The sequence below is a fragment of the Siphateles boraxobius genome, unplaced genomic scaffold, assembly GCF_051911475.1.
Source record: "Siphateles boraxobius isolate OS27281-9 unplaced genomic scaffold, OSU_SipBor_1 2, whole genome shotgun sequence".
NCBI lineage: Eukaryota > Metazoa > Chordata > Actinopteri > Cypriniformes > Leuciscidae > Siphateles > Siphateles boraxobius.
In genome coordinates this window covers 15,925,598-15,951,888 of record NW_027508810.1, presented here as the reverse complement: position 1 = coordinate 15,951,888, position 26,291 = coordinate 15,925,598, and the positions used below count along the sequence as shown (strand labels likewise).

The window sequence follows — 26,291 nt, the reverse complement described above, 5'->3', positions numbered from 1 at the left end:
ACATCCATAATAGAATCTCCAACAGGTAGGATAAGCATCAGCAGAATCCATAGCTTTCAAAGGGAATGCAATTACTGTTATCGTATTATGCTCACTAAAGTATCTAGAACAAAAAGTGTCTGCATTCTGTGGTAGAACATGCCATTTAGAGCTGATATTTCATCTTTTTTTTAAAGATGTTTTCTAATTATGCTCTTAAATTTGAATTCAAACCAACACCACTAAAACTATTACAAAACCTATAGTTATTGGTTTTATCGTCTACAAAGCTGATCACTTTTTTTTTTTACTTTTGGAGAAGCAATGTCCCTCTAAACTATATGTTTGCTGCATAGGCCTGACTCTGTGGCTTTCATATCTGCTTAAATATATATGTAAATCTAAATAATATTTGTATAACTAGTGCATAAAGCTGCTTTGAAGACAACACATTACAGCCTTTAAAACATTCTGGCCTTTGAACATTGAATAATTCATCACAAATAAACAGACTAATAAATGTTAAGTCTGAATCCAATAATGCCTTCAGCTCTTTCTTAGCTCTAAATTGGCAGCATAGCTGTTTTTAATCTTTTTCTGTCCTGGCACTTGAGCACTACTCATGGAGACTACTCATGACATGGTTTCATCCCTAACTTCTGGTAAAAGGCTGTTAGGCTTGTGAAAATGGCCCGTGTCCAGTCCTTACGCAGAAGTCTGAGAAATCTGACTATAAATAAGCCATCAAAACAGAGCAACATGATCGCCATGGTATCATGCATGTACAAACAGTACGAGTGTTTATTTTTTAACATAAAAAATGGCTTAGGTTATGTTTGCAAACATTGTAAAATTGAAACTGACCCAATTTGAAGGAGTCATGGCATAATTATTTTGATATGTTCCCTGAGGTTCACTTATAATGTTAATGATGTTTTTTTTTGCACAAAAAAACAAACAAACATATGCAGAAAAATGTTTATTTTCAACCTTCATTCTGACCATCTTTCTGAAATTATCCATTTTTAAGGGGCGGCTTCTTTAAGGCTTGTCAGTAAACGGGCACTATTATGATTTGCTCACGTCAATGCATAGGAAACAGTATCAACGCCTACTCGCTATTGCATGTGAGTAAGTGTTTTGAAAACATTATAAAACCATTAATAATTATCTCCACCTCTGCAGTAATTGCAACTTTTGTGCTGACATAACAAAAGTGGAGAGAAACAATACAAAAAAAATAGGAGAGAAATAATATTGAACAGTAATATGCATGCTCAGTCTTCTAGCATTTTAAATTCATTTTTTTTAGCATAAAAATGGAGCTTTCATGTTTACTGCATGTCCAATTTATTTGACGAGCGCATTGAAATATTGATGGCAATGGAAATTAGCATGGCTTATTGGCTTGGCTGTCTCTGACATTTCCCATGACAGAATGATTCTTAATGTTTAGATAGATAAGTAAATGACCAGTGTGAGCCCTGCTCATGAATATAAATGTGGAGCTATGTCCATTTCTTAGGCGAGTGTCCAGCTCCCTTCCCCTCCAGCTGTTCTGTCGCCACAAGTCTGCACCCTTGAAATCCAATATCATAATCTTTTACTGCTGACAGTTCATTACAACCTGTGATTTAGCAAAGTCCAGTGGTGTCTCAGGCAAAACTGTCCCTTGTGTTTTTATCCAGATTTATTGGCTGTGGTGTCTGAAGATTTATTTTGAGGATGACCTCTGGGTCCGTCTTTTAATGAGACTCAGCATGGGGCAATCCTGTTTGGTCAATGATTTATTAAGGGCTGATGGTGATTATTTATTTACCTTTATAACTGACGATACAATGTATGACACTTTTTTTATTTTTTTATTATTTTTTTATTTTTTCATTTACAAACTCCTTTAAATAGATAGGTCACCCCAAAATGATGTGTTTTTTTTGCAGTTTAGTTTACCTTAGTTTAGTTTAGTTTAGTTTAGTTTAGTTTAGTTTAGTTTAGTTTAGTTTAGTTTAGGAGGATGATGTTGACTGCTGTTTTTCATAAAATAAAAGTGAATGGTGGACAGCAGCTGTTAAGCTTAAAAAATGACAATAAATCACCACAAAAGTGGTTAATATGACTCATATGCTGTATTCTAAATCATCTGATGTTATACGAAAGCTTTTGTGACGAAAAGTCAGAAGTTGTTATATCGGTCTTATTAATGATAATGAACACTAAAACTATTAAAAATGTTTTTTGTTAATTGAAATAAAGCTACAATAAAACAGTTTATAAGTGTTAATATATATATATAAAAATATGTATAAAATAAAATATTTAAGTTGAAATACCAAAATTACTAAAATCTAAAACTGAAATAAAAATATAGCTAAACAGGAAAATTTAATAAAATATTAAAATGACAGAAGCATAACAAAATGAGTAAAGCTTAGACTAAATTAAAAATATAATATACAAATAATATTTATACAAGTACATAGTAATAAGATTGATGCCAGGTGACATTTAACCAAAGACAACACACCAAATTGGACTACTGTTATGATGCTTTTATGGTACTTTTTGTCACTTTTGGTCACCGTTCTCACATTCATTACATGGAAAAGAACAGCACGAACACTGCCTGACATAATTTTAAATATTTGGAATTGGCATTAAGGTGAGTAAATGATGACAGAAATTTCATTTATCCCTTAACCTTTTAGGTTTAGAATAGCAAATTTGAATGCCTATCTCTTGTCATGAACTGTAAATGCGTAACATACAGTTATCAAAGGATGGTCTCAGGTGCAGCACACTTTTGGTGTTGAACGACGGGTGGTCTACGTATGTGTGACAAGTGGCACACGTGCCTGCCATGGCACTCTGAAAGCTAGACATGCGTCTTCCACATGAGCACACGCTCATGGTGTCTCCTATCTGGCATATTTGCAGCGCTTTGCCTCTGCTGATGAGTTAAGTAATGTAATAATGTGATTAAATGACAGTGTTCCTATCATAGACCATCCCTGAAATATTCAGCTAGTGCTAAAATAAGTGAGATATTTCCGGAGTAGGGTCACATGGGCTGTTAATCTATCACTGAAAAATTAGTAATCTAGGTCAAACTAAACAGGGGCTTAATTAGTTACAATAGCCCCCCTAGTAGTGTGTGACGGCTGTACATTGCTGGCAACAAACTCAAAGAGTTGTTAAGCTCTAACACACCAAAAGTGGTCATGTGTAAGATCAGAGCATGCGTGAGGATATATGTGTATGTATGGTGTGTATTTTGATACTGCGCTGCGTGTTTTTGAGCTGAAACGCCAGGCTTGTATCACCTTTCACTCCAGGGCCTCATATCCCAAGAGGGATGTTAACCAGCCACATTAGACACTTGCTAGCATGCTGCTGTGCCGGGAAGAGATGGGACGCCAATACCACTCTACCTGCACTCATACATGCTGTACACACGGATAAATCAATGTTTTACTTACCCAGAGGAACGTGTTGCTGACTGATTCTTAATGATAGGCTATGTCTTTCAGGACTGTGTGACATCAAGACACAAGAAGGAGAGATCTTCAACATGAACACAGGTTAGTTCAAATCAGTTTCAGTTTGAATGGTTGAAATCAAATTAAAGGCATATTAAAATATCAAGATTTTTTTTTATAAAAAGTACTTGTTTTTTGACAATGACAATGATAATACCATGGTTTTGGGGAATTTGCAATGGTAATTTTTGATTTGAATTTTTAAAGATTTTTTTTTAAGTTGGAGAATCATGCAAAAGTCATGATATATCAATATGGTAATCATTAACTACTATAATACTGTTCAAAGGTTTAGGGTCAGAATTATGTTTTTAAAAAGGGCTCTTATGCTCACCAAGGCTGCATTTATCTGATCAATTTTACTGTAAAAACAGTAAAATATATTATTGCAATTTAAAATAACCATTTTCTATTTTACTATATTTTGAAATGTAAATTATTCCATTGACGTCAAAACTGTATTTTCAGCAGCCAATTCTTGTTATTATCAATGAAAACGTCTCGATTACGTATGGTAACCCTTTCCCGAGGAGGGAACGGAGACGTAAGGTCAAGACTGATGAATGGGGATCACTTGCGAGAGCCTATCTACTTCATGTGAATCTAAATGAGCCAATGCACATTGGCATGCGATAATTGCACCAGCTGCTGTGCATCGTGGCGCGAGCATATAATGAGCAGCAGGTGCGTTCCATCCTTGCACTTGGGGAAGGGAACACTGCGGAGGCCACATCCTACCCCGGGGGAGGTACAGGTGACGGTTACACATATGGACTAGCCAAGCAGGGTAGTACAACATATGGCCGTCTCTGGGGTGGTTCCAGCCTAATTCTAGGGGGGAAAGAACACCAGCAGAGACGACAGAGTGGGCTCTGTTGAGGGAAAGACACAGGCTCGTCCGCAGAGGAGCTAATCTTGGAGGAATGCACATATGGAGTCGCCGCAGGGGCCGCTACGAATGGACACCCAGCCTAGCACAGGTTCCACAATGCATACGTGTGTAGGCGTGGCGTCAAACGCTCCGAAACGTCTGACTGAAATAGACACACGTATCTGTCTCATGGGGGCGGGAGTGGCGTTGCAAGCCGACACTAAGAACGGGTCCTTTGCGCTACTGGCCACTGGGGGCAAGTATACGGAAAGATACCGGCTCTACACTGAGGCTATAGAATTTTGTGAACGTGTTAGGTGTCGCCCAGCCCGCAGCTCTACATATATCTGTCAGCGAGGCGCCTTGAGCCAGCGCCCAGGAGGAAGCAACACTTCTAGTTGAGTGTGCTCGCAACCCGAATGGCCAAGGCGCGCCTTGGGCTTCGTAAGCCAAGGCGATGGCATCCACTATCTAGTGGGCCATCCTCTGCTTGGAGACAGCCTTTCCCTTCTGCTGGCCTCCGAAACAGACGAAGAGCTGATCTGAGGTCCTAAGCTTTGCGTTCTGTCCACATAGAACTGCAAGGAGCGGACGGCATAGAGAAAAGCCAGGGCTGGGTCTGTCTACTCCGAAGGCAGCGCTTGCATGTTTACTACCTGGTCCCTGAAGGGAGTGGTTGGAACCTTGGGCACATATCCAAGCCGGGGTCTCAGGACAACCTGAGAGAGGCACGATTCGTCGACCGAAAATGCTTGCAGGTCCCCTAACCTCTTGATGGAAGCCAGAGCAGACAGGAGCACTGTCTTTAGTGACAGGATATTTAACCCAGCTGACTGCAGTGTTTTAAAGGGAGGTCTCTGCAGTGCGCTGAGCCCCAGAGACAGGTCCCAAGAGGGTATAGAGGGGGGTGAGGCGGATTCAGTCTCCTCGCTCCCCTAAGGAACCTGACGATCAGGTCATGCTTTCCCAATGACTTACCTTCAACTGCATCGTGATGTGCGGCGATAGCCCCAACATACACTTTGAGGGTGGAGGGACACAGCCTTTGCTCCAATCCATCTTGCAGGAAAGAAATCACAACTCTGATCGGACATCTTTGGGGATCTTCCCGGTGGGAAGAACACCATTCAACGAACAGGTTCCACTTCAGAGCATAGAGGTCCCTCGTTGAGGGGGCTCTAGCAGACCGCCTGGGGTAGGTCACCTAGAACCTCCGCGTCCCGTCCAGGGACCAGACATGGAGTTTCCAGAGGTCTGGACGCGGGTGCCATAGAGTGCAGCGTCTCTGAGAAAGCAGGTCCTTCTTCAGAGGAATGGGCCAAGGAGGTGCTGTTGCAAGGAGCATGAGTTCTGGGAACCAGGTCAGGTTTGGCCAATAAGTCGCAACTAACAAGACCTGCTCCTCGTCTTCACTGACTTTGCACAGTGTCTGGCACAGTGACTCGGCAAGACAGGGGCATCGCAACTCCGTATGGAGGTGAAGTGGATGCTCTTGAACTTGGGTGGCCGCCGGGTGAACTGAATCGCATCGGGGGGGGGGGGGGGGGATCACTGAGGCGGCCCAAAGCGGAGTCTGAGTGTGTTGTGCCACACTTAGGGTGGGGCAGAGGGTGCGTGGGAAGGCTTGGTGGCGTCCCCGAGCCGCACACTGCTGCCCGCTTGCAATAAAAGGGGACGGGAGTGACAAGGCATGGAAGCGTCACTCTCTGCCATCAACGCCCTCTTGAGACCCAGAGATAAAGAAGCTGCTCTTACTGAGAATTTGGGTACCACTGACTGAGATGCCAGCGGCGGAACAAAAATTAAATAAACAAAAATATTTTTCCGCCCGGCCGTCCTCCAGGTAAGACCAGCTGACTCTGGGTCGCCTTTTTTTTCACAGGGGAAAAAAGCCCATTTAGGGCCCACTAAGGCAGAGCCCATGAGTGACTATGGTTGCACATTGGGACAAGCTATTAGTTACCTCAGCCTGCTTCTGAACTGTGGAGAACCGCTGGTCACAGTCTCTAACAGTGTTGCCGAAAAAGGCCATCTCGTAAGGTTTAGCCCTTCTGGACCACCAGTGTGTACATCGTCTGACCAAGGGCCAGCGCTGTGACTTTAAACCACGGTCAGTCACTATGCGCAGCTCAACCCCGACTCAGAACTACCCTCATGCATTGCGTCTTTTGGCCTTCCACAGACTTGTAGGGTGGCGATCACATGCAGGGAAGAGGCGACCTGCAATTAGCAAATCCACCCCACCACCTAGAGTAGTGAGAGAGGAAAAACCTTTTTTGCAGATTTTGGCATGTCAGCTTGCCATATTGGCGCCAATATGCTTCCATACTGCCAAAGTTTTTCACACACATCCGGGCAGGCACGGGGGGCAGGGCAAGGCGATTACGCGCCGCACTGTGCCCCCAGAATAGCGGAAAGTGTGGCTGTCAAGTCTGAATCTGATTCAGCATGAGCTCACACACCATTACAGTGGGAACTCAGCATCATCTTCATTTCCAGAGCCTAACAGCCCTCTCTCTGATGCAGCGATCAACATCTGATCCTCCCCTGGAGCCCCGAATGAAATGTTTGGTCCCTCTTGAGAAGGACCAGTAAACCCATCCGAAAGCTGCCAGGCATCCGCGACAGTGAACGTGACCATCAAACTCGATGGCACACGGCACACTGAGCGCTCAAGCCCTCATTAGAAAGGCAAGACGAAGAACGTCCCGACGTTGTCACGCTCTCATGAGAGAGCATAAACCACCCATAAACGCAGTCTCAGCATGTTTGCGATGCGCTAGAGGAGTGAGAGGCCCAAGAAGTTGGTCTCGTCGGGGAATGCTCACGGTAATCACTGTAATCAGATCACAAGAACTGTTAGCCAAAGTGCTATTAGCAAAATTAGCCCTTTTCTGGTGGCCACCTGAAGAGAAACTAGATCGGGAAATAGGCAAAGGAACTCCACCTTCCTTGCCGTGACAACCCATGCTGTCAGCCAGCAGCTTGACGGCACACGGCGCACTGAGCGGCTCAAACCTTTACGAGAAGGGGAGACTCTCATGAGCGAACATGAACCACCCACGAATGCAGTCTCAATACGCTTAAGCCCAGGCATGTAAAAAAAAAGTGGTCGTGGCCTTCAAATGAGGCTAGGAAACGACCGCATCCAGAAACACACGGTTTGAATGACGTCTTGAAAAAGATGCAGTGTCAAACCGTGTATGCTCTTTCAGGAAACTGTTCTCTCTGGTGCTGAAGCACTCAGGGATGACTGCGTCTATACAAACAGGAAGAAGGATGTTCTTCTCCTGTAGAAGGATGCGACAGCTGCTGCTCATTATATGCTTGCGCCGATGCGCCGATGATTGACTTACATAGTAGTGACTAAAGATGGGGAACAATTGTGCTACTTAATATTTTTGTGAAAACCGTGATTCCTTTTTTCCCCAAGGATTCTTTGATGAATAGATGGTTCAATAGAACAGCAATTATTTGAAATGGAAATATTTTGAAACATTATGAATGTCTTTACTTTAACCCGTTTTGATCAATTTAATGCATCTATGCTGATTAAACATATATATATATATATATATATATATATATATATATATATACTGTATATTTTTAAATTACCTTAAAATTAGTTAGTGTATAGCAAAGAACCATGGTTTTTCAATTTGTCAACATCAGATCTTAATGTTAATGATACAGTAACACCACAGCACATTTAAATTTTTTTGTAAGGGAATAGCTAGATCCTCTAGCTTCCAGGTTCCCTCACAGCTGCGTACATCTGATGCTGATCCCAGATAGACAGGAACAACTCAGAAGCCAGACAAAAAATATATGGCTAACAGCTAGAGATTTCTTAAAACACAGCGACATGAATGGGTGGCATTTCAACTGGAATCCATCCATATATCTATTGATTTTCAATGTGGAACTGAAATCTTGTACTGTAAATACGCAGCATTGTTTCATGCTTTTGTGCCCTCTACGAAACTTCTGTCATTTTTTTGTAATACATTTTATATTTACGTAATAAATGTAGAATTGTAAATTACTTAATTTAATTGATTAATTTACTATAGGTGGCTGAAGGGTCCACCCAGTAAAGTAGGTTTGTTCAGCAAGAACAAAAAGGAGAGGGAACACTGAAAGCTAAAACAATGTATACAAATAATTAATACAGTGAACAATTTACACAAAATTGACTCGAATCAAGTGTTATGAGGCAGAAAGGAGTGAAAATGTGACTTTCCCTTCACACAGACCCAACAGGACTTGTTTTTGTTAGGCAGTGCATGTGATTTTGTATTCATCTCAGGGATTCTGGGAAAAGCTGTGCTGGGGGGTGTTCTTATTTCTTGGCTGACTGTCTCTGAGAACTGTCTTTTTAGAGTGTGGCGAAGACTCTGGCATCCAAACTGCCTTTTTGACATCAAGAGGTATAGCAGTCAAGAAAGAGGAAACCCATCAGGCTACATCTGGCAGTGCCACATTGATAGCCTGTCAATCTGCAAGATTTATCTCGTAGTGTCCTCAGTTTTAGGTTCTGATTCGGTTGTGGCAACCTTGGATGCCAGGACTTATTAGAAAACACTTAAAGGGTTAGTTCACCCAAAAATGAAAATTATTTTTTCACACAAAACATTTCTCCTTATCATCAATGTTGAAAACAGTTGTGCTGCGTAATATTTTTGTGGAAACCATGACAAATTTTTTTTTTCAGGATTCTTTGATTGATAGAAAGTTCAAAAGAATGACATTTATTTAAAATAGATTTTTTTGCAACAATGTAAATGTTTTTTAGTTACTGTTACTTTTCTTAAAAAAAAAAAACTCTTACTGACCCCAAACTTTGGAGTGGTATGTATTTGCTTATACACAGTGTTTACACAGCAGTAAAAGGTAAAACCAGAGAAATCCAGGAAAAATATCAGTACATTTTAAAAGAGTGATTTCCAGGTGCTGAAAATTCAGGTATTAAAGACATTTTAAAAGAGTTATATGAATTTCTATAGTCAATACACTGTTCATTTTTGTGCTTAGTTTTAAACCACGTGCTTGTAATGACTGGAAAATGGAAATGGAAAGGGAGTCATGGAAATTATTATGTCAAAAGGTGCGGGAAGCCTGTACAAAGACACTGGAAATCAGCAATTTAAAACATTTAGTCAGTCAGAGCACAGTACATCCAGCCATTTAACATGTGTAGATACTGTACGCCAAGCATATACGTCACACATACATTAATCCACCCTGGCACTTAAATTGTTTTGGTAATGTATATTGTTGTGTTGCTAAGGTCATGTGCATGTTTTCACATTACCCTGCTTGCTGTAAGTCACAGTCATCTTGCCATGCAGCAGTATTGATGCATGTGCGTTTGTGTTTGCATGTGCTACTGCACTTTTCACAGACAGTGGAGGACAGATCCGCAAAAGCGCCACGCTTTTACTCACTCTAACCCCCATGAAGAGAATCCAGAGCTCACCAAACCTATACACTCTCACAGGTATCATTCCCGTACAGGAAACTGATCACACTCATAGAGCTTCATACTGTAGATCATATTGCCATAAAACTACAATAATGCATTGAAAACTAGTTCATTAAAATAAAAATATTTGCCAACGAGTGGTTCATGTTTGCTTGTTAGTCATAAGCATTATATGTTAGCAGTGGAGTATTTACTCTGCTGGTGTTAAATGTGATGGTGTGTTTACTCAGACACTGTGAGCAGGAATTCCTCTACACTGCACTCAACGTCACTCATTCAACATCTGTGTTTTATCCTCCTGCATCTTATGTCCTACCACATCCTCCCTCCCTGATTGTCTTTCTTTCTCTCTATTACCCTTGCTCGCCATCTCAATCTTGTGCTTGCAGCTACTTAAGGGCTGTTCGAGAGCTGGAGCTTTCCTTTGCTTAAAGGGATAAAGCAGCTCACAGTGATCAGATTGTTGCCATAGTTGTGCACTTCCATGGCAACAATTGTATACTTCAGGCTTTTCCCCCGTCTCCTCTCGCACAGTTTCCTACGGGGGTGACCCTTTTTGTTTGAGCAGTCTCACTGACTATGACCTCACACACGCATATTCTCCATTGTTTAATTAGACAGCGAGGAACAAACACATCCCATTCAGGACAGAGTTAGACCGCTGTTAATTTAGCACTGTGCTTAATGAGCAAGGGTATCAAATGAATAGTTTTGACTTTTATCAAGTGTTTATTTAAGACAAATGTGTGTGTTTTAAAAGAGCCTTTCTGAAATGAGTTTGCAGAAGTGGTATTTGACTGCCAGATGTGAAGGGAAAACCTCATTCATTTGTAAAACTTTCCCACTTCGCCTTTCATTCTTCATGCTGTCCATATATTTTCCTCTCTTCCATTCATCTGCTGTAAAAGTTAAAGCAGTGGTTTAGAATAAATTATGACATTTACTCACTATAGAGCCACATAGTCCACTAAAACATGAATAAGTAATGAGTGAATATATTCTTTAAAATAAAGATTCCAAAAGCGGGTTTTCACAGCGATGCCATAAAAGAACCATTTTGGGTTTCTCAAAGAACCTTTCAGTGTTCTTTGTTCTTCATAGAAGAACTTTGTTCATTGTTTTTTTTTTTTTAATAACAATAATTTTCTAAGTGTAAATAACATTTTAATAATCTAAAGGACCTTTTTTCCAGCTTAAAGGACCCTTTTTGCAGAGGAAAGGTTCTATGAATGCTAAAGGTTCTTCATGAAACCATTGATGCCAATAAAGAACTTTTATGTTTAAGGGCCAGATTTACTTAACAGGGCAAATTAGCGTGAGCTCAATTCCAAAAAGACACAGGTGGTAGTGGAAAGTGGAAATCTACTGACGACACACAAATTAAAGAACACAGATGGATCCGATCATTTCCATAATGACCAACGTAATCTATCAAGAGCAGCACAAATTAGCATCTGGTTTAAGACATGCTTTTTTTGGTGCAAATACCAGTATATTGACTAGCGCAAACCTTAATAAATCACCTTGTGTTATTAATTTATAATAACACAAGGTGAAACTCCTACAAATGCATATGCAATAAGGTCAGCCGCAAGAATAACCCTGTCTATGCATTTTCAGTGCTAATTGTTTACTGCGTGTCTTTAGTAAATCCTGACAGTAGTTTTTTAACGCCAAAAGAGGGTTTGCGCTGGCACAAGCTGTTAGTAAATCTGTCCCTAAGAGTGTACATCATTTCACTGTGAAAAGTAGATCTCTTGCTAGTGTTTAATAAAGTTCTCTTATCTCAATTTCACCTGTGCATAGACTCTGAATCACAATCCAACGATTCAGGTAAGCAGCCTTTATTTTATTTATTTAATATATTTTTTACAAAAAAGTACATATGCTTTGGAAAACAATGTAACTGTTACTGATAAGCTTTCTCATATTATTCTTTCTTACTGGTCAATAGTGGCATTCTGTGGCGAAATATTTTGTATGAATATTAAACACGTTTTCAAATGTTTTGTTTGTCTCCTGTTAGATTTGTGGAGGCCCAGCAGCAGCACCAGTGATATTCTGAGAAATGGTGACTTGTGCTCTTCCTCTTTGGCAGCTAAAGGCTACAGAAGTGTCAGGCCCAACTTTCAGGATAAAAAGTCTCCCACACCAGTACGTTCTGCTGTGTTTACTTCACTCATTTGTTTTTCGTATCCTTTCTGTTGCTGGAGGTTTTCCTTCCACAGGAAACAGCTGTGGCAGTCCATTCGACAGGTTTTATTAATGACATTTTTAACTGTACCGGTCACACCCTTTTCTAGCGTATATTGCTCAGTTTGAAAACTGAGCACAAAGAAAAGCTCTGAACTGACTTGAATGAACCTCTGTACTATTATGGATTTATGATAACTGTGATATCTATCTATCTATCTATCTATCTATCTATCTATCTATCTATCTATCTATCTATCTATCTATCTATCTATCTATCTATCTCAATTTCCTTTCCAGCTACAGAGAATTTATGAATTATAATATCATTTAATCCAATCTCATCTGTATGTGTAATATGTTTGTTTTCTCATTGTCACACAAGTTGTGCCCTGCTGATGGTAATACAGCAGAATTTTACCGCCTTATACAGGTCCTTACTATACCAATCAACTGTTTATCTCAGTAAGATTATTCTCCAAGGCAACCACATCCACACCCTTTTTCAATGCGAGAACCACCACAGAACAACAGTATCTGACCTGGGCTCTTATATCCTACTTCCCACTCTCCTTAATCAGGCACAAGAGCATAGTGTCCATTCCCACATACTGCTGTCCACAGAGGACCAAATCTCATACTCTTCACAAGCAGGACAGTCCTACTTGCACCCTTCATCTAGGGAGCTGGAGAGACACGTAGCTTCCCTCTCCATTCGCATTAACCCTATGCCACAAATATCAGGATGGCGCTCACAGGCACTGTCTTTAAGACCCCCTACCCCTCCTGAAAGGATGGACCTCCCGGATAGCCACTCACGCCCCTGCCCTCCACTGCCATCTGCAGCCCCTCTAGTGGTATATGTCACGAATTTCGTAATCACATATGCATTAGCTTAATAACACCCTCCCCTACGCCATGCTGTGTTTTAGCTAACTTAACTAATGCAGTCTCTTCATTTTGCTGAAGAATATTCAGGTTCCTGTCATTATATATTCAAATCATAAAAAAAGTTTATTTTAAATTGAATACGATTTCACAATATTACTGTATTTTTTAACAAAATGTATTATTTATATTTTTTGATATGTATATGTACAGCGGTGGTCAGAATTAATGACACCCCTGGTAAATATAATCAAAAATGGCAGTAAAAAATAAATATGCATTGTTTATCCTTTTGAACTTTCATTCAAAAAATTTGCAAAAATCTAACCTTTAAAGAATTGAAAGTGGGCGGTTCATTCTAAATCGCAGATGAATAGGACGAGGAGAAGAAACGTCTCAGGTTACGACTGTAACCTATGTTCCCTGAGAACAGGGAACGAGACAATACGTCAACGACGCTATGGGGAACGCCTCAGGCGTGACAGGTGTCTGAAATCACTATCAAATCACGTCAATCATATTGACCGGCGACAGCCCGTGAATCATTAGCGTGAATGATTAACGTGCGACCTGGAAGTATAAAGGGGCGCCTTGCAAACATGACAAATCACCTTATCGTCTGAAGGGACTGTACGGTAGGCAAGCCCCGCGGCATGGCAGGGAGACGTATTGTCTCGTTCCCTGTTCTCAGGGAACATAGGTTACAGTCGTAACCTGAGACGTTCCCTTTCGAAGGGAACTCAACAATACGTCAACGACGCTATGGGGAACGATATACCAACGCCGCCATGCTAAGGGGAGTGCATGCCAAGTGGCAGTGACAACTGTCAGAACCAGCAACTTCAAATGAAACGCTAGAACCACTCACCCTCAGGTCACACTGGGCTGTCAGTGACAGCATTCCCTACGGTCATAGCCCAAGCTACAGCCTCACAGAAAAACCTTCATAAACATGGTTAAATGAAAGGTCTACCTGGGCCGGCTCCGGGCCTGGAACCTCAGCTTCCAATTAGAAGGGGTCCCTTCTAGGGAATGTGGCCAGGGAACCCAAGGGAACCCCAGCCAGTCACTATTCAGGGGAACGTACTCTGCCCCGAAATGCCACCAGGACGGCCTGACCTGGCGCCAGTACATAGACACTTAGTCTGGCCAAATCCTGTCTGTCTGAAGACAGAGCCTCTGGACAAATGCCTTAAGTAAGGCATCCAACCCGAGGGACTGCGAAGCTGGCAGTGAACCACTCGGCCCGGATCTCAGAGACGGGATATCCCGGAGAGTATGACTCAGCATAGTGCTTTCCGACCCTTGCCAGCGAGGGGAGTTTCTCTACTCGATCCACGGATCAACCCAGTGTCTGTGTTTCAAAACACTGAGGAGGCCTGTGAAGGCCTAAGGGCTGATCTAACTGGGAGGCCTCACGAGAGGCCTACGACCGTCTGACCAGACTCAGGCAGCCGCATGCTCAAAGAGACCCTCATGAGGGGAGCACAAGGTCTGCCTGATAGGCAAACCAGGCTGTAGGCAGAAAAGGTTCCGGGAGGGCAACTTTAGCAGAGAATGAACACTTTAGCGAGCCAGGGCGCAAGCTCGCCTTCAGCAGCTGCCTATTAAGGCTAGCTGAAACTGATAGCAAGAGACCACTAGCTTCATAAACCCAGCACCACTAGGGAGCGTTACAGGGAGGCCCGGAGAGGCCTACTACCTGATCCTTTAGGGAGGCCAAGAGAGGCCTGCTACCTTACAACCACAGTATGTGGGGAGCTCACCTTCAGGGAGGCCTGGTGAGGCCTACCACCTGGTCACCACTATCTGTGGGAACTCACTGGTAGCTTTGAGCCCTGAGTCCGGGTGAAAGTATAAGGTGGCCTGCTAAGGCCAGCCAGCTGGGGACTCGCCTATCAGGGAGGCCTGGTCGGGCCTACTAGCTAATAGCAAGTCATATTCTGCCATAAAGTACACTGTTGGAAACCATACTACACAGCATAATTCACTAATGGGCTTCCAGTAGCGCTATAAGGTGAGTCCCAACATTGTGGGACATACCTTATAGCGCTACTGGAGGAGGCCTGTTTAAGGCCTACTACCCATCAGTGAGTCAACTGCCCGAACCACCAAGGCCAGCCACGTAAAGTGAGCTGGCCTACAGTGCCCTCTGGGGGGCTGTCCAATCAAGGAGGCCTGCTGAGGCCTACTACCTAATGGCCGCCTACAGCATCCTGGTGCCTAATCACATTGCCCATGGCAGTGTACTCCGCAAGAAAGCTAGCACCCTTAAAACAAGGGGAGTACAACATACGCCACTCTGCCTCAACGGAGGCCCCAGGGGCCTACCATCTATGCATGGGCGTCAGCTCAGGGCAATGCTCTGGCTTCAGGGGAGCGTACTTCGACCAAAGAAGAAGTGAAGCTTACTTCATACTCGACCCGAGCCATAGTGGTGCGAGGTGGGATAAAACAGAACTAGGAGTGAAGTGCTCAGACCTACCCTGTATCACAGGGGAATACTCACACCTCACCCTGAGGTTATCAGGGTGCGGGCCTGCCAGCGGCTCTAGGGGTGACAGAAATGTATCTGTGCCCAACCTAGGGGAGTGGGGCTTGAATGAAAGCCAACCACCTACAACCTAGCGCTCGAGCAGTAGCTCAGCGAGGTGAGTGAAGCCTAAACTGGCGGCCTAAATCCATTGGCCAGTTCTGCATGGCAGGGTCGGGCAGGAAACCCAGTCTTCTTCGTGAAGCGAAAGACGGCCTAACCCTGCTCAATAAAGACATATATACCACGGAGGCCTGTTTGAGGCCTACCATGTCCTTACAAACCATCCTCAGCACCACGCTGCATTACTCTAGTCACCCCAGAATGCAGAGAAGGGGGCGGGCCTTGGCCTAACGACTCCCACGGGAGGAGGCTGTTTATACAGGGATGCTAGAAACCAACATTCACACAGTGAAGGGTCAGAGGAAGAAATGCTAAAACTTTTAGCAGAGCGCCTCTAATATCCCTGGCACAGCCTAGGCCAGCTACAGAGGCGGCCCTGGTGAGGGCCAGCCTGCAAGCATAGATCAATCTGAGGGCTCGGAGGAGCCACAGCCTTACTAAAGAATATAGTCTGTATTATTCCATACAAAGGGCTGCAGAATCGCTCAGCCTAATGAAACCCAAACAGAGCTCAAGGGGCGAAATACTCAGGAAGAAGTCAACGGACCCGTGGGCCGGACATAAGATCTATCTGAAGCTCTAGCGTCAGTCAACACTCTAAGTAAAAAATTCTAAGAGAGAGACCAACTACTCTACCCTGAGGTGGCTAACAGCCCGAAGGCTAACATAGTTCTCGTTCTGGCCACCTAACGGGGAACTTCAGGGCCCTAATGATCCAGGAAACTTCTCTTACCTTATTACCTTGACATGACCCCATAGCTCTATACAGGGAACGAGGTCTGTAGAGAGATACATCTCGGAATTTTAATTCACAAAAAATTACTCTTAAAAGACCAGTCAGCTCACCTGCGGCGTGCGGAGTGAAGACTCGCCAGATAGTTCTTTATGACCCTGGGGTCCACCACTTTACATGCCTGAAAGAGGCGTTTCTACTAGCCAAGCCTAGGCGGGCCATTGGAACATCGTTCTTATCATAGGCCCAGCCCCAGGCCTGATGTAATGAACGTCTGGGGAGTCAGAAGAGAGGAGAGGGCTGGATTTCTTTTTAATGAAGCCCTCCGGGGAGATTATCCATCAGCGACACTGTGTGCGCTTGTGCTGGATAACCTCCCTCAGATCCCTCTTCTTGCGGGAGTCACGCCTCTTCTGCGCCCTGTTCCTCCACGGAGGGGGCGCACGAGAGGCGACACTGGCTCTCTGGCCCTGTCTACGGTCCTCGGACCGTGAAGGGCCAGGCCCTCCCGCCTGCCTGGGTGTGGAACCGGATCTCAGCGGTATGCAGGATCCTGCAGCAGGTCGGCCTGATATGCCTGCAGCACCGCCATAGTGTGCAGGGAAGCACCAGCCTGAACCGCTGTCGTGTATGCTCTGCCATTCAAACGTGCTGTTGACTTTAGCGGTTTGGATGGCAGGGTTGGAGCTCTCAGTGTCGACGCCTGCCCAGACACGAGATAGTTCGCAAACGACTCGTCAAATGGGCGGCATCGACACATACCCATGCTCTGCGACCCCCTCAACATCAGCGAAATTAACCCGCTGATGTCGGTGAATACTGGCAGAGTATGGGCTCTTCCATGCCCTCTCGATCTCCGTGTGAAGATCAGGAAGGAATGGAAGGCTCACCTGAGCTGGTGTGTATGGCAGGGGAGAAACCGATCGCCAAGCCTACCGCGAGCGGTCTCTCCTCTAGCGCGTCGCCATGGCAGCTACAGCCTGTTGGCGGCGCGCTCCACAACATCCACCAGGTCTGCATACACGGGGCAGGGTGGCTGAGAGGGTTCAGGATCTACCTGATTATAAACCTCCTCAGCCATCTCCTGCTCGTCCTGAAGAGCAGCAACTGCAGGAAACCATTGGTGCCTGCAGTTCGCCCTCGTCAGCCGTCGAATCATTTGAGAGGTTTACAGGACTCTCAAGATGATCGATGAGCTCTATCTGGAAGCCCATGATGCAAGTCGCCGCTCTGCCTCGGCACGAGCGGGACCACGCGGACCAGACGTTGAACCCCCTTCACTCGAGAAGAGGGCCAGACGAGAGCGGAGCGTTTTAAGAGAAAAACGCTCACAGTTCACACAGAGGATTCCCTCGAGAACCCCTCGTGCGCGCTCTTCTCCCAGGCAGGAAAAAAACACACTCGTGTGCTGTACATTTCATTTTCTTACCGTTTCATTGAGTAGCGTTTTCAAACAGACAGTCCCTGAAGACGATGAGATGATTTGTCATGTTTGCAAGGCGCCCCTTTATACTTCCAGGTCGCACGTTAATCATTCACGCTAATGATTCACGGGCTGTCGCCGGTCAATATGATTGACGTGATTTGATAGTGATTTCAGACACCTGTCACGCCTGAGGCGTTCCCCATAGCGTCGTTGACGTATTGTTGAGTTCCCTTCGAAAGGGAACTTCAACACTCTTACTTCAGCAATAAAAAATTAAACACAAATGTGAAGTTTATCTGAAGTCATTTTACTTTTTAGTATGTTTTAATTTAATCATCAAAGGGCAGCAGCAAAGACACCGGTTAATAAAGTGAATTTAAATACATAAAGTCTATTTGTCTAATTGAACTTATTTAATTATTGCAGGGTTGCGTAATTTTCTCAGTTTGCATTTGGACTGTTTTTATTCATTTTGAGGAATACTGAATTTATTTTTATGCAAGATGAGTAAATGTATTAAGTCTAGAACTAAAATATCCATCATGTTTACACAGCACACACAACGCATCTGCACTTACTTTAGATTTCTCTTAACATAGGGACACAAGAGATGTAAGTCAATAACTTAGCCTAACTCAATAACCTAAGTTAAAAGTAATGCGTTCCTTTACTAGTTACTTAAAAAAAAGTAATTTGATTATGCAATGCATTACTTGTGATATATATATATATATATATATACATACGAATAATTTGAATATGACATTTTCCATGGCATTTCAATGTTTTGTTATTTATTTTGTATATACATGTATATATTTTCTGCAATACAAATGTGACTTTAAAAGCTTAGAATTGGTTGTCACCTCATTGTGATCTTGATGAGGTTTTAAACTTCTGTTAGCCTTATGCATTAATGCAACATTGGAATAACATTTTGATCTGTAACCCCTCCATCCTCTCTAACGCACAGCCATTCGCTGCATCACATCACTTCATCTCTCACACGCGCTGTGCCAACTGCTGAGTCTCATCTGTGCCACTCTCTTCTCTGTCATTCAGTCTGAGGTACCAGTCCTTCTTAAACAAACCTATCCTGGAACAGCACTGACCTCACACTCACCCCCTAATCGGCTCAGATTCTCCCTCGATTTCATCAGCTCCAGAGCACCTGACCTTCACCCAGAGACCCCTTCTCCAGGCCCTCCCTCTCCCGGCTCGGAGCCTCCACTGGGGCAGAGCCGCTGCTCTTCCCGCACTCAGAGCGAAGCATCCACAGCAGTGTTGGAGGAGTTGAGGGCGTGTGGACTTGGCCCAGAGAGTGGCTCTCGTACCCCTTCTCCAACCCTTAGCCAGATGAGTGCGGTCACAGACAACATGTGGTTACACTTCCCTGCAGCTAGCACCACTAATGTAACTATTCACCGGCAGTTCAAAACTCTGTCATGTCTGTCTTACTGTTTCTTTCTTTTTCAGTATTTATAAATATTCCTACTTCCATTTTTGCTTTTTTTTGTAGCAAGGATGCAAGGAAGTTGATCAAAAGTGACAGTAAAGACATTTATAATGTTACAAAATATTTCTGTTTCAAATAAATACTTTGAACTTTCCACTCAAAGAATCTTGAAAGAAATGTATCTCAGTTTTCATAAAAATTAAAAAGCATTACTTTTTTTCAGCATTGATAATAATAATAATAATAATAATAAATGTTTATTGAGCCTTAAATCAGCATATTAGAATGATTTCTGAAGGATCATGGAACACTAAAGACTGAATGCTGAAAATTCAGCTTTGCCATCACAGGAATAATTTGCATTTTAAAAATATATTACAATATAAAACAGTGATTTTAAATTGTATTTTTACTGTATTTTTAATCAGATACAGCCTTGGTGTGCATTTTCTTGAGACTTTCGAAAAACATTAACAAATTTTACCAACCCAAAACTTTGAACAATATTTATTGTTACTGTCTCACCCTTTTTCAAGAATTTTCTGTTCTTTTTCCCTCTCTTATCCATTTGAAAACTCCTTTAGCTCATTTCTACTTGCTCTGTTCAAACTTGTTGTCAATTGTTTCTAATTTGGTCCCATTTCTCTGCGTTTTTGGGGCTAGTTTAACAGACACCAATATCACTTGTCCTGTGTTCAGATTAGGTGTATTCTGCATTTTTTCTGTGGGATTATAAAAATACTAACATCACCTCTGCTCTAGATTCACATCAACTCTGCATCAGTGATCTCAAGGGTCGTCTCTAACACCTTTTGCAATTCAGATTGTCTTGATGTTGTGTCAATGCTCAGTTTGTCTTTGTCACACTATGTCTTTGTCAAAGATTTTAGGTGTGGGAGAACATGGTTTAGTTGGGACTTCTTGTACTGCTCCTGTGGAATCTCTTTTTGTATACTAACACTTAATACTAACTATTTCCTGGAAATAATTAATTCCAAATTCTAAAACCCACTGCCCCCCACCCCCTTTGAATATCTTCCCTGTTTGTGGGCACTGTATTTTGTTTGCTTATTTTACTAGTCAATCCACAAGTCTTTGGTGATTTTGTTTTCCGTGTTCTGTTCTTTATCCTCTGTCAATTTTATTTAGGCTAACAGATGTCATCTGTGGCATAATAGTTCGATCTCATTGTAATGCATTATGCCTAAAGGTTCTTCAATTAACAGTGTCTCTGTGTTGTGTTATACAGGGCCAGATGACTGTGAACGGGGGTCTGACTGTACCAGCAAGTCCTCGTAGTCACCTCCAAAGACCCTTCTCTCCCTTAACATACCCCCCTCCTCCTTCACTGAGTCCTAGTATTACAGCCATGCAGCACGTTAGAACCACTGGTGAGTACTGAAGTTAATCAAACACTTCCCTGTGCTCTTGTACTCTTTTCATTATTGATTTCATCATTTGTAAGAACAAAGAAACTGGTAAATTGCATCTCAGTTTGTAGCAAATTTTACCACAGCCACAGGTTATATAACCATATTAAATATATACAATCTGAACAATTTTCTCCCCAACATTGATATATAAGTTATAGGTCAGTTTGTGACCAACCATGATCAGAGCAGTCTGATTCATAAACAAATTACTGTCATGAGCTGACTCTCATTTTATATGTATCAATATATAGCCATACATGGTTCATTCATACAGTATATTGCAGTACATTGGGTTTCACTTTATTTTGATGGTCCCCTTTAGACATTCTGTTGACCATGAGTAATGTTGCACCTACATGTCAACTAATTCTCATGAGAGTATTAGTTTAGTATTAGTGGCCATTTTGAGGTTTAATTAGAGTTAGATTCACATAAGTTGGCATGTACTTACAAAGTTACTTATAGTCAGTAGAATAACTGTTGGGGACCATCAAAATAAAGTGTTTAGCAGATATTAAGCAGAGTGTTACGAAAAAGTATACTTCAAGTTAATTTTATGAAGTATACTTAAGTAATGTTCAAGTATATGTTTAAGTATACTTTATGTAGTATGTTTACTAATATCAATGTGTACTTGTAGTAAACTTGTAAGTGTACTATTTCAATAGTGCTTGGGACTAAATTGGCCCACTTATAGTATATAGAAGTATATGTTTAAGTGTACTATAAGTGTAACAGTAGTAAACTAAGTACACTGCTAGGTTTCTCATTTGTAATGCATCTGTACTACAAGTGAACTTATAAGTATACTAGATGTTTATTATTTTAATACATGTTTTAGTTTATGAAAATACACACTGAAGTGTACTCTCAGTAAACTATTAGTTTAGTCATTTATACTGCAAGTATACTTGTAAGTTTTCTTTAAGTGAACATAACATTATACGTATAGTTTTACTATTTATATATTATTTCTGCACTTGCAGTATACTTTGTTCAAGTGTATATATTATTTTTTATACTTGAAAAATACCTTTAACTGTACTTTAACTAATTTGAAAAATATTTTATTATTAAAACATGTACTACATGCATACTTTTTATCAACATTTGAATGTAGGTAAGTTTCATAAAGAAAGGCAACATTTTAAACAAAAGACTATGCCTTGATCAGATTCAGAACGAAATTTCATTTGGAAACATTAAGCAGTTTTGATTTACACGCTGTTCAATGTTTGATGATCACATTATTTTACATTTGAGTGAGCACTCTTCTATCACTTGTTTCATCTTCTTCTTCTCCTGTGTTTTGATCCGGAGATTCTGTACTAGAAGATGTGTCACATCGCCCTCTACCGTATAACAGTGAAAACATGGATAGCTGGAAAATTAATTCAATGGTGGGGAAAGAGTAAAGTAGAATTAAAGTAAATTCCTATGTGCACTACCAGTGGACTAGCCTACACAAAATTTCATAAGACTTCATATGAAAAACTATGTAGAACAAGTATATTTAATAGGCTACTCGATCAAAAGAGTTAACACAACTACAAGCCAAGTATACTTTGAATACTTGATCTTTTGATCGAGATATACTTAAAAGTGTACTTGAGTACAAGTACAGGCCAAATATACTTGGTCTTTTCTCTCAGTATAAGTCAAGGGGGTGCAACATTACATATAGTCAATAGAATGTCTAAAGTGGACCATCAAAATAAAGTGTTACCATGTATTAAAACATACTAGTTTGCCATATATGGAAATGTATTACATCACATTTTTTATCTTGCAGTATATTCCTATATATTTTTGTTTTGTTTATGGCTGATTCCTAAAGTAAACTTTTCAATAAGACTCATTACTAGTTTTAATCAGTCTGAAACACTGACCTGTGAGTGAGAAAATGTATTTCTTATGTTAGCAAAATTAAGATTGTAACTGAAATATACCCTAATGAAGTGAATCAAAATTGAATCAAGAGTTTGTGAATCAGAAACAAATTAAATCAGGAAATTTTTGTTTATACCCAGCCCTAATAAGTAGCATAATTTGTGAACATGGCTTTAATAATTAGTCAAAGACATGGTGTAGCAGAACCGTACAAATAGATATATTCCAGAATGGCTGTTGTTGATGTTTAAGTAATTCCTACCATCCACCTATCCTGGAAACAGCTGTACTGCCAAGTGTATCTCATAAGCATTGCAATACAGCTGTAAAAGGGATCTCTGATAAATCACTGTTGATGTGCCAGACTCTAAGGAAGTACTAATGAGTAAGAAAGCGTGACCTGACTGTAGTGTTGTTTACTGGCCATGTGGCACTAAGCGTATCTGGACTGGTCTGCTCTGAGCGTGCTGCTGTGATCTGTCTAATCCCAAGTGGCAAATGCTGGGGATTAAGCTCAAATCTGAGCGACGGAGCAGTTGGGGTGAGGGAGGAGCTGAGACACTGGGATTAGAGCGTCTGTATGCGTGGGGCTGGCCTTTGTTTTGCAGAGCGCATTTTGCTGTTTTTCCCCCAAAAGGCTTCAGTCTGGATGCCTGTACGTGTCGGACTGTGTGTAGAGCTGCTTTCTATTCTATGTTTAATATTCTATGCTGAAATACTGGAATCAACATATTTATGGATTCTTTCTCCTGATTTGGAATTACAGTGTGCACTGCATCCCTGACCTGGCTGTATTTCACAGTTACGAACATGGGAATGTTGGTTAGTTCCATGGGAATTACTAAAAACTCACTCACCCCAACTTGACCCTGTCTTCCTCCCATCAGCCTCTGAGTCTAGCACCCCAATCTACCGCAACGTGGATCCTCCTGCACGAGCACCACATACTGACAGGAAAGAAACAACAGGGAAAGCTTCGCAATATACTGGCATCAGTCCTGTGGATGAGTCCGGGATTCCCGTTTCCATACGGACGGTGAGTGAATGCTGTTCTGGGATGTTAATCTTTTGTTTCCATATTTGTTATCTTTATTTTTTATTATTATTATATCTACTAACTCTAGTTCCTTTAAGTACCTTTGCAACCACACGTCATCTAACTCTCATTAGAGTAGAAGTAGACTGTATGATTAATATCTGCTAACACTTTATTTTAATGGTTCCTCAACAGACATTCTATTTTAAGTAACTTTACAACTAATATAAAATAACAAAAAAAACTATTCTACTAACCTGAACCCTAACACCTAGCCGTAACCTAACAGTCTACTAATAGTCTACTAATACACTAATGATAAATAAAGTGTAACCCCATATTATGCTGTGCGTCTTAGAATCGATATAATCCTTGTTTAGCTTGTATTTTATGTATCGTGAATACACACAAATATGTGTATATATATATATTTTTTTTTTAAACAAAATTACACTTTAATTGCAGATAATGCACAATAAAAATATTCTGTTAATGATATTTGTAAATTTATTAAAAGTACCCTAGTGAAAAAAAACTATACCAAAATGTATTTAAAATATATTTATTTCATACTAAGTATACTACAAATCGGTTAACATATTTACTAACATATCCCTTAGACTTTCTTTATTGCACAATGCACATTTCTTAATATTATGCCTAAAATGTGTTTTAATATCACTATTAGTAAGAATAGTATGATCTCTGTAATAGCAGTCTTTAAATGCAAGATATTTAAAGTGTAGCTAAAGTATACTTGCAATAGTTCCACTTTAGCACATTTAAATATACCAGTACTTACAGTAAGTTAATCTTTAGTTGGACCTCAGCACTATTTACGGATAACTAAAGTGCACTAAGTACAAAATTAGTTGTTCCAATTTAGCAGACTTTAAGTATATCAATTTAGTATACCAACAGTAAATTGCAGGGTATTTATATTAAGTACATAAATACAGTATACTTAACATAAAATAAATGCATTTCAAATACATTTTGGTATAATTTATTTCATCGGGGTAATTTTAACAGAAAATAGATTATTTTGTGTAAGTATATTTTAATGTATGAATTCATAAATATTTTCACAGTTATAATTGAAATTTGGGTCTGGTACAAGAACACAACAATATAAATCTGTAATCTATGATAAGGCATTTGAAAAGTAACACATATGATAATACATGGTAAAGTTTATAAGAACGTTTTAATGTGACATTTTTATAATAATAATAATAATACTATATATATATATATATATATATATATATATAAAAACATGTTTGCCTAAAAGGGTTGCATTAATTTTGATAAAACTTGTCTGACTCTATATTAGCTCTGGGGAAATTTTAGGAAGTGCTTACCTGTAATTGTTAATTCCAGAATTAATCTTCAATCGGTCTCTGGTCACATGGGACTGGCTGTTTTGATTTGTGCGCTAAATTGCATTTTCCCACACTGAGTTTTATTTAGCCCCAGGGAAACGGGCAGCTGTGCTCAGCATCATTGATAGACCAGCAGACAGTGATGTGTCTCTCTCAGCGTAACATAGAGAGGCCAGTTGCATCAGCATTTTTATAGGAGGCTTTTGCATCCCGAGTTTTGTATTCAAGGTCATAGAGCACATTCGGGTTGCTATTTGTTTTCTAAACTATGTTTTGGACCTTGGAATCTTAATCTGTAAGGACTGGGAATGCCTGTAATCTAAAAACGTTTGTTTTGTGTATTGTTTTAGACTGTTGACAGGCCAAAAGATTGGTACAAGACCATGTTCAAACAGATTCATGTGGTGCCTAAATCAGGTAAGACTGGATCTTGTGTGTTTACCTACATTTTACTTTAAAATGTTATACCTTGCATGTCCTATAAATGTAATTAAAGAAGTCTTAAAAAGCCCTAATTAGAACAAGCGTATTATGTGGTTGTTAGAAGGAATGTTCTAGTCATACACTGACATACTAACGTATTTTATTATACATTTTTAAAAGCTATTCTTAGAGCATGTATGCAACATAAGAATTTAAAGATTTTTTTTGCAAACTAAACAGGATTAAAGATTGTGTTATTGTGTACATTTAAAATGTATCGACATAAACAGATACTATTTTGTTTTATGAATGCAAGGGATATACAGAACACTTTTCTCATTGCTATTGTGATTTTTAAAGGGGTCATAAACTGAGAAATACAATTTTCCTTGATTTTTGACATGTAAGAGGTCATTGTTCTATAAAACATCTTGTTTCAGCACTTAAAACTTCCTCCTTAGTCTAAAAACAGATTTTATTAAAACCAAGCTCCGAAAACGACTTGTTTTGGATTTTTTCACATAATGACATAATAGTGCAACCAGAAAATCAACGTCTATTTCTACATCATCGCGTGAATTAGTGAGATGAGAAGGAGAGAAGAGAGATACAGGGTCACTGGTTAAAAATAACATTACCTTCCAAAGGATCCTTATGCTAGGAAAGTATTATTCTTATTTATTTTCAACTATTTGAATGTCTCAGTAGAACATTATTTTCACTTTATAGAATTATAAAATTACAGAATAATTAATATATGCACCCCTTCCAACTCAAATCAGAGGGCTAAAATCAGGGTAGAATATGGCCTTTATTTCTAAATTATGACATTTTCAAAAAATTATACTAACATCATAAGTGCACCTCAGGAAAAGATTTTAAAAAATGCAGTTCATGA

General features: G+C 40.7%; 1 protein-coding gene across 6 annotated transcripts in view; it reads left to right on the top strand.

The window, feature by feature from the left end:
- Window positions 1-26,291, top strand: part of sorbs2b (sorbin and SH3 domain containing 2b) — a 78,735-nt gene that overhangs the window by 19,973 nt on the left and 32,471 nt on the right. For 3 of the 6 annotated variants that reach the window (XM_077236060.1, XM_077236058.1, XM_077236063.1), the window contains exons 2-10: window positions 3,507-3,557; window positions 9,794-9,889; window positions 11,681-11,707; window positions 11,901-12,028; window positions 12,649-12,924; window positions 18,833-19,183; window positions 20,476-20,617; window positions 23,437-23,585; window positions 25,321-25,387. In XM_077236060.1, the coding sequence (XP_077092175.1) occupies window positions 3,507-3,557; window positions 9,794-9,889; window positions 11,681-11,707; window positions 11,901-12,028; window positions 12,649-12,924; window positions 18,833-19,183; window positions 20,476-20,617; window positions 23,437-23,585; window positions 25,321-25,387 (1,287 nt within the window). The remainder of the gene's footprint in view (window positions 1-3,506; window positions 3,558-9,793; window positions 9,890-11,680; window positions 11,708-11,900; window positions 12,029-12,648; window positions 12,925-18,832; window positions 19,184-20,475; window positions 20,618-23,436; window positions 23,586-25,320; window positions 25,388-26,291) is intronic. The other 3 variants (XM_077236059.1, XM_077236061.1, XM_077236062.1) reach the window with 2 other exon arrangements.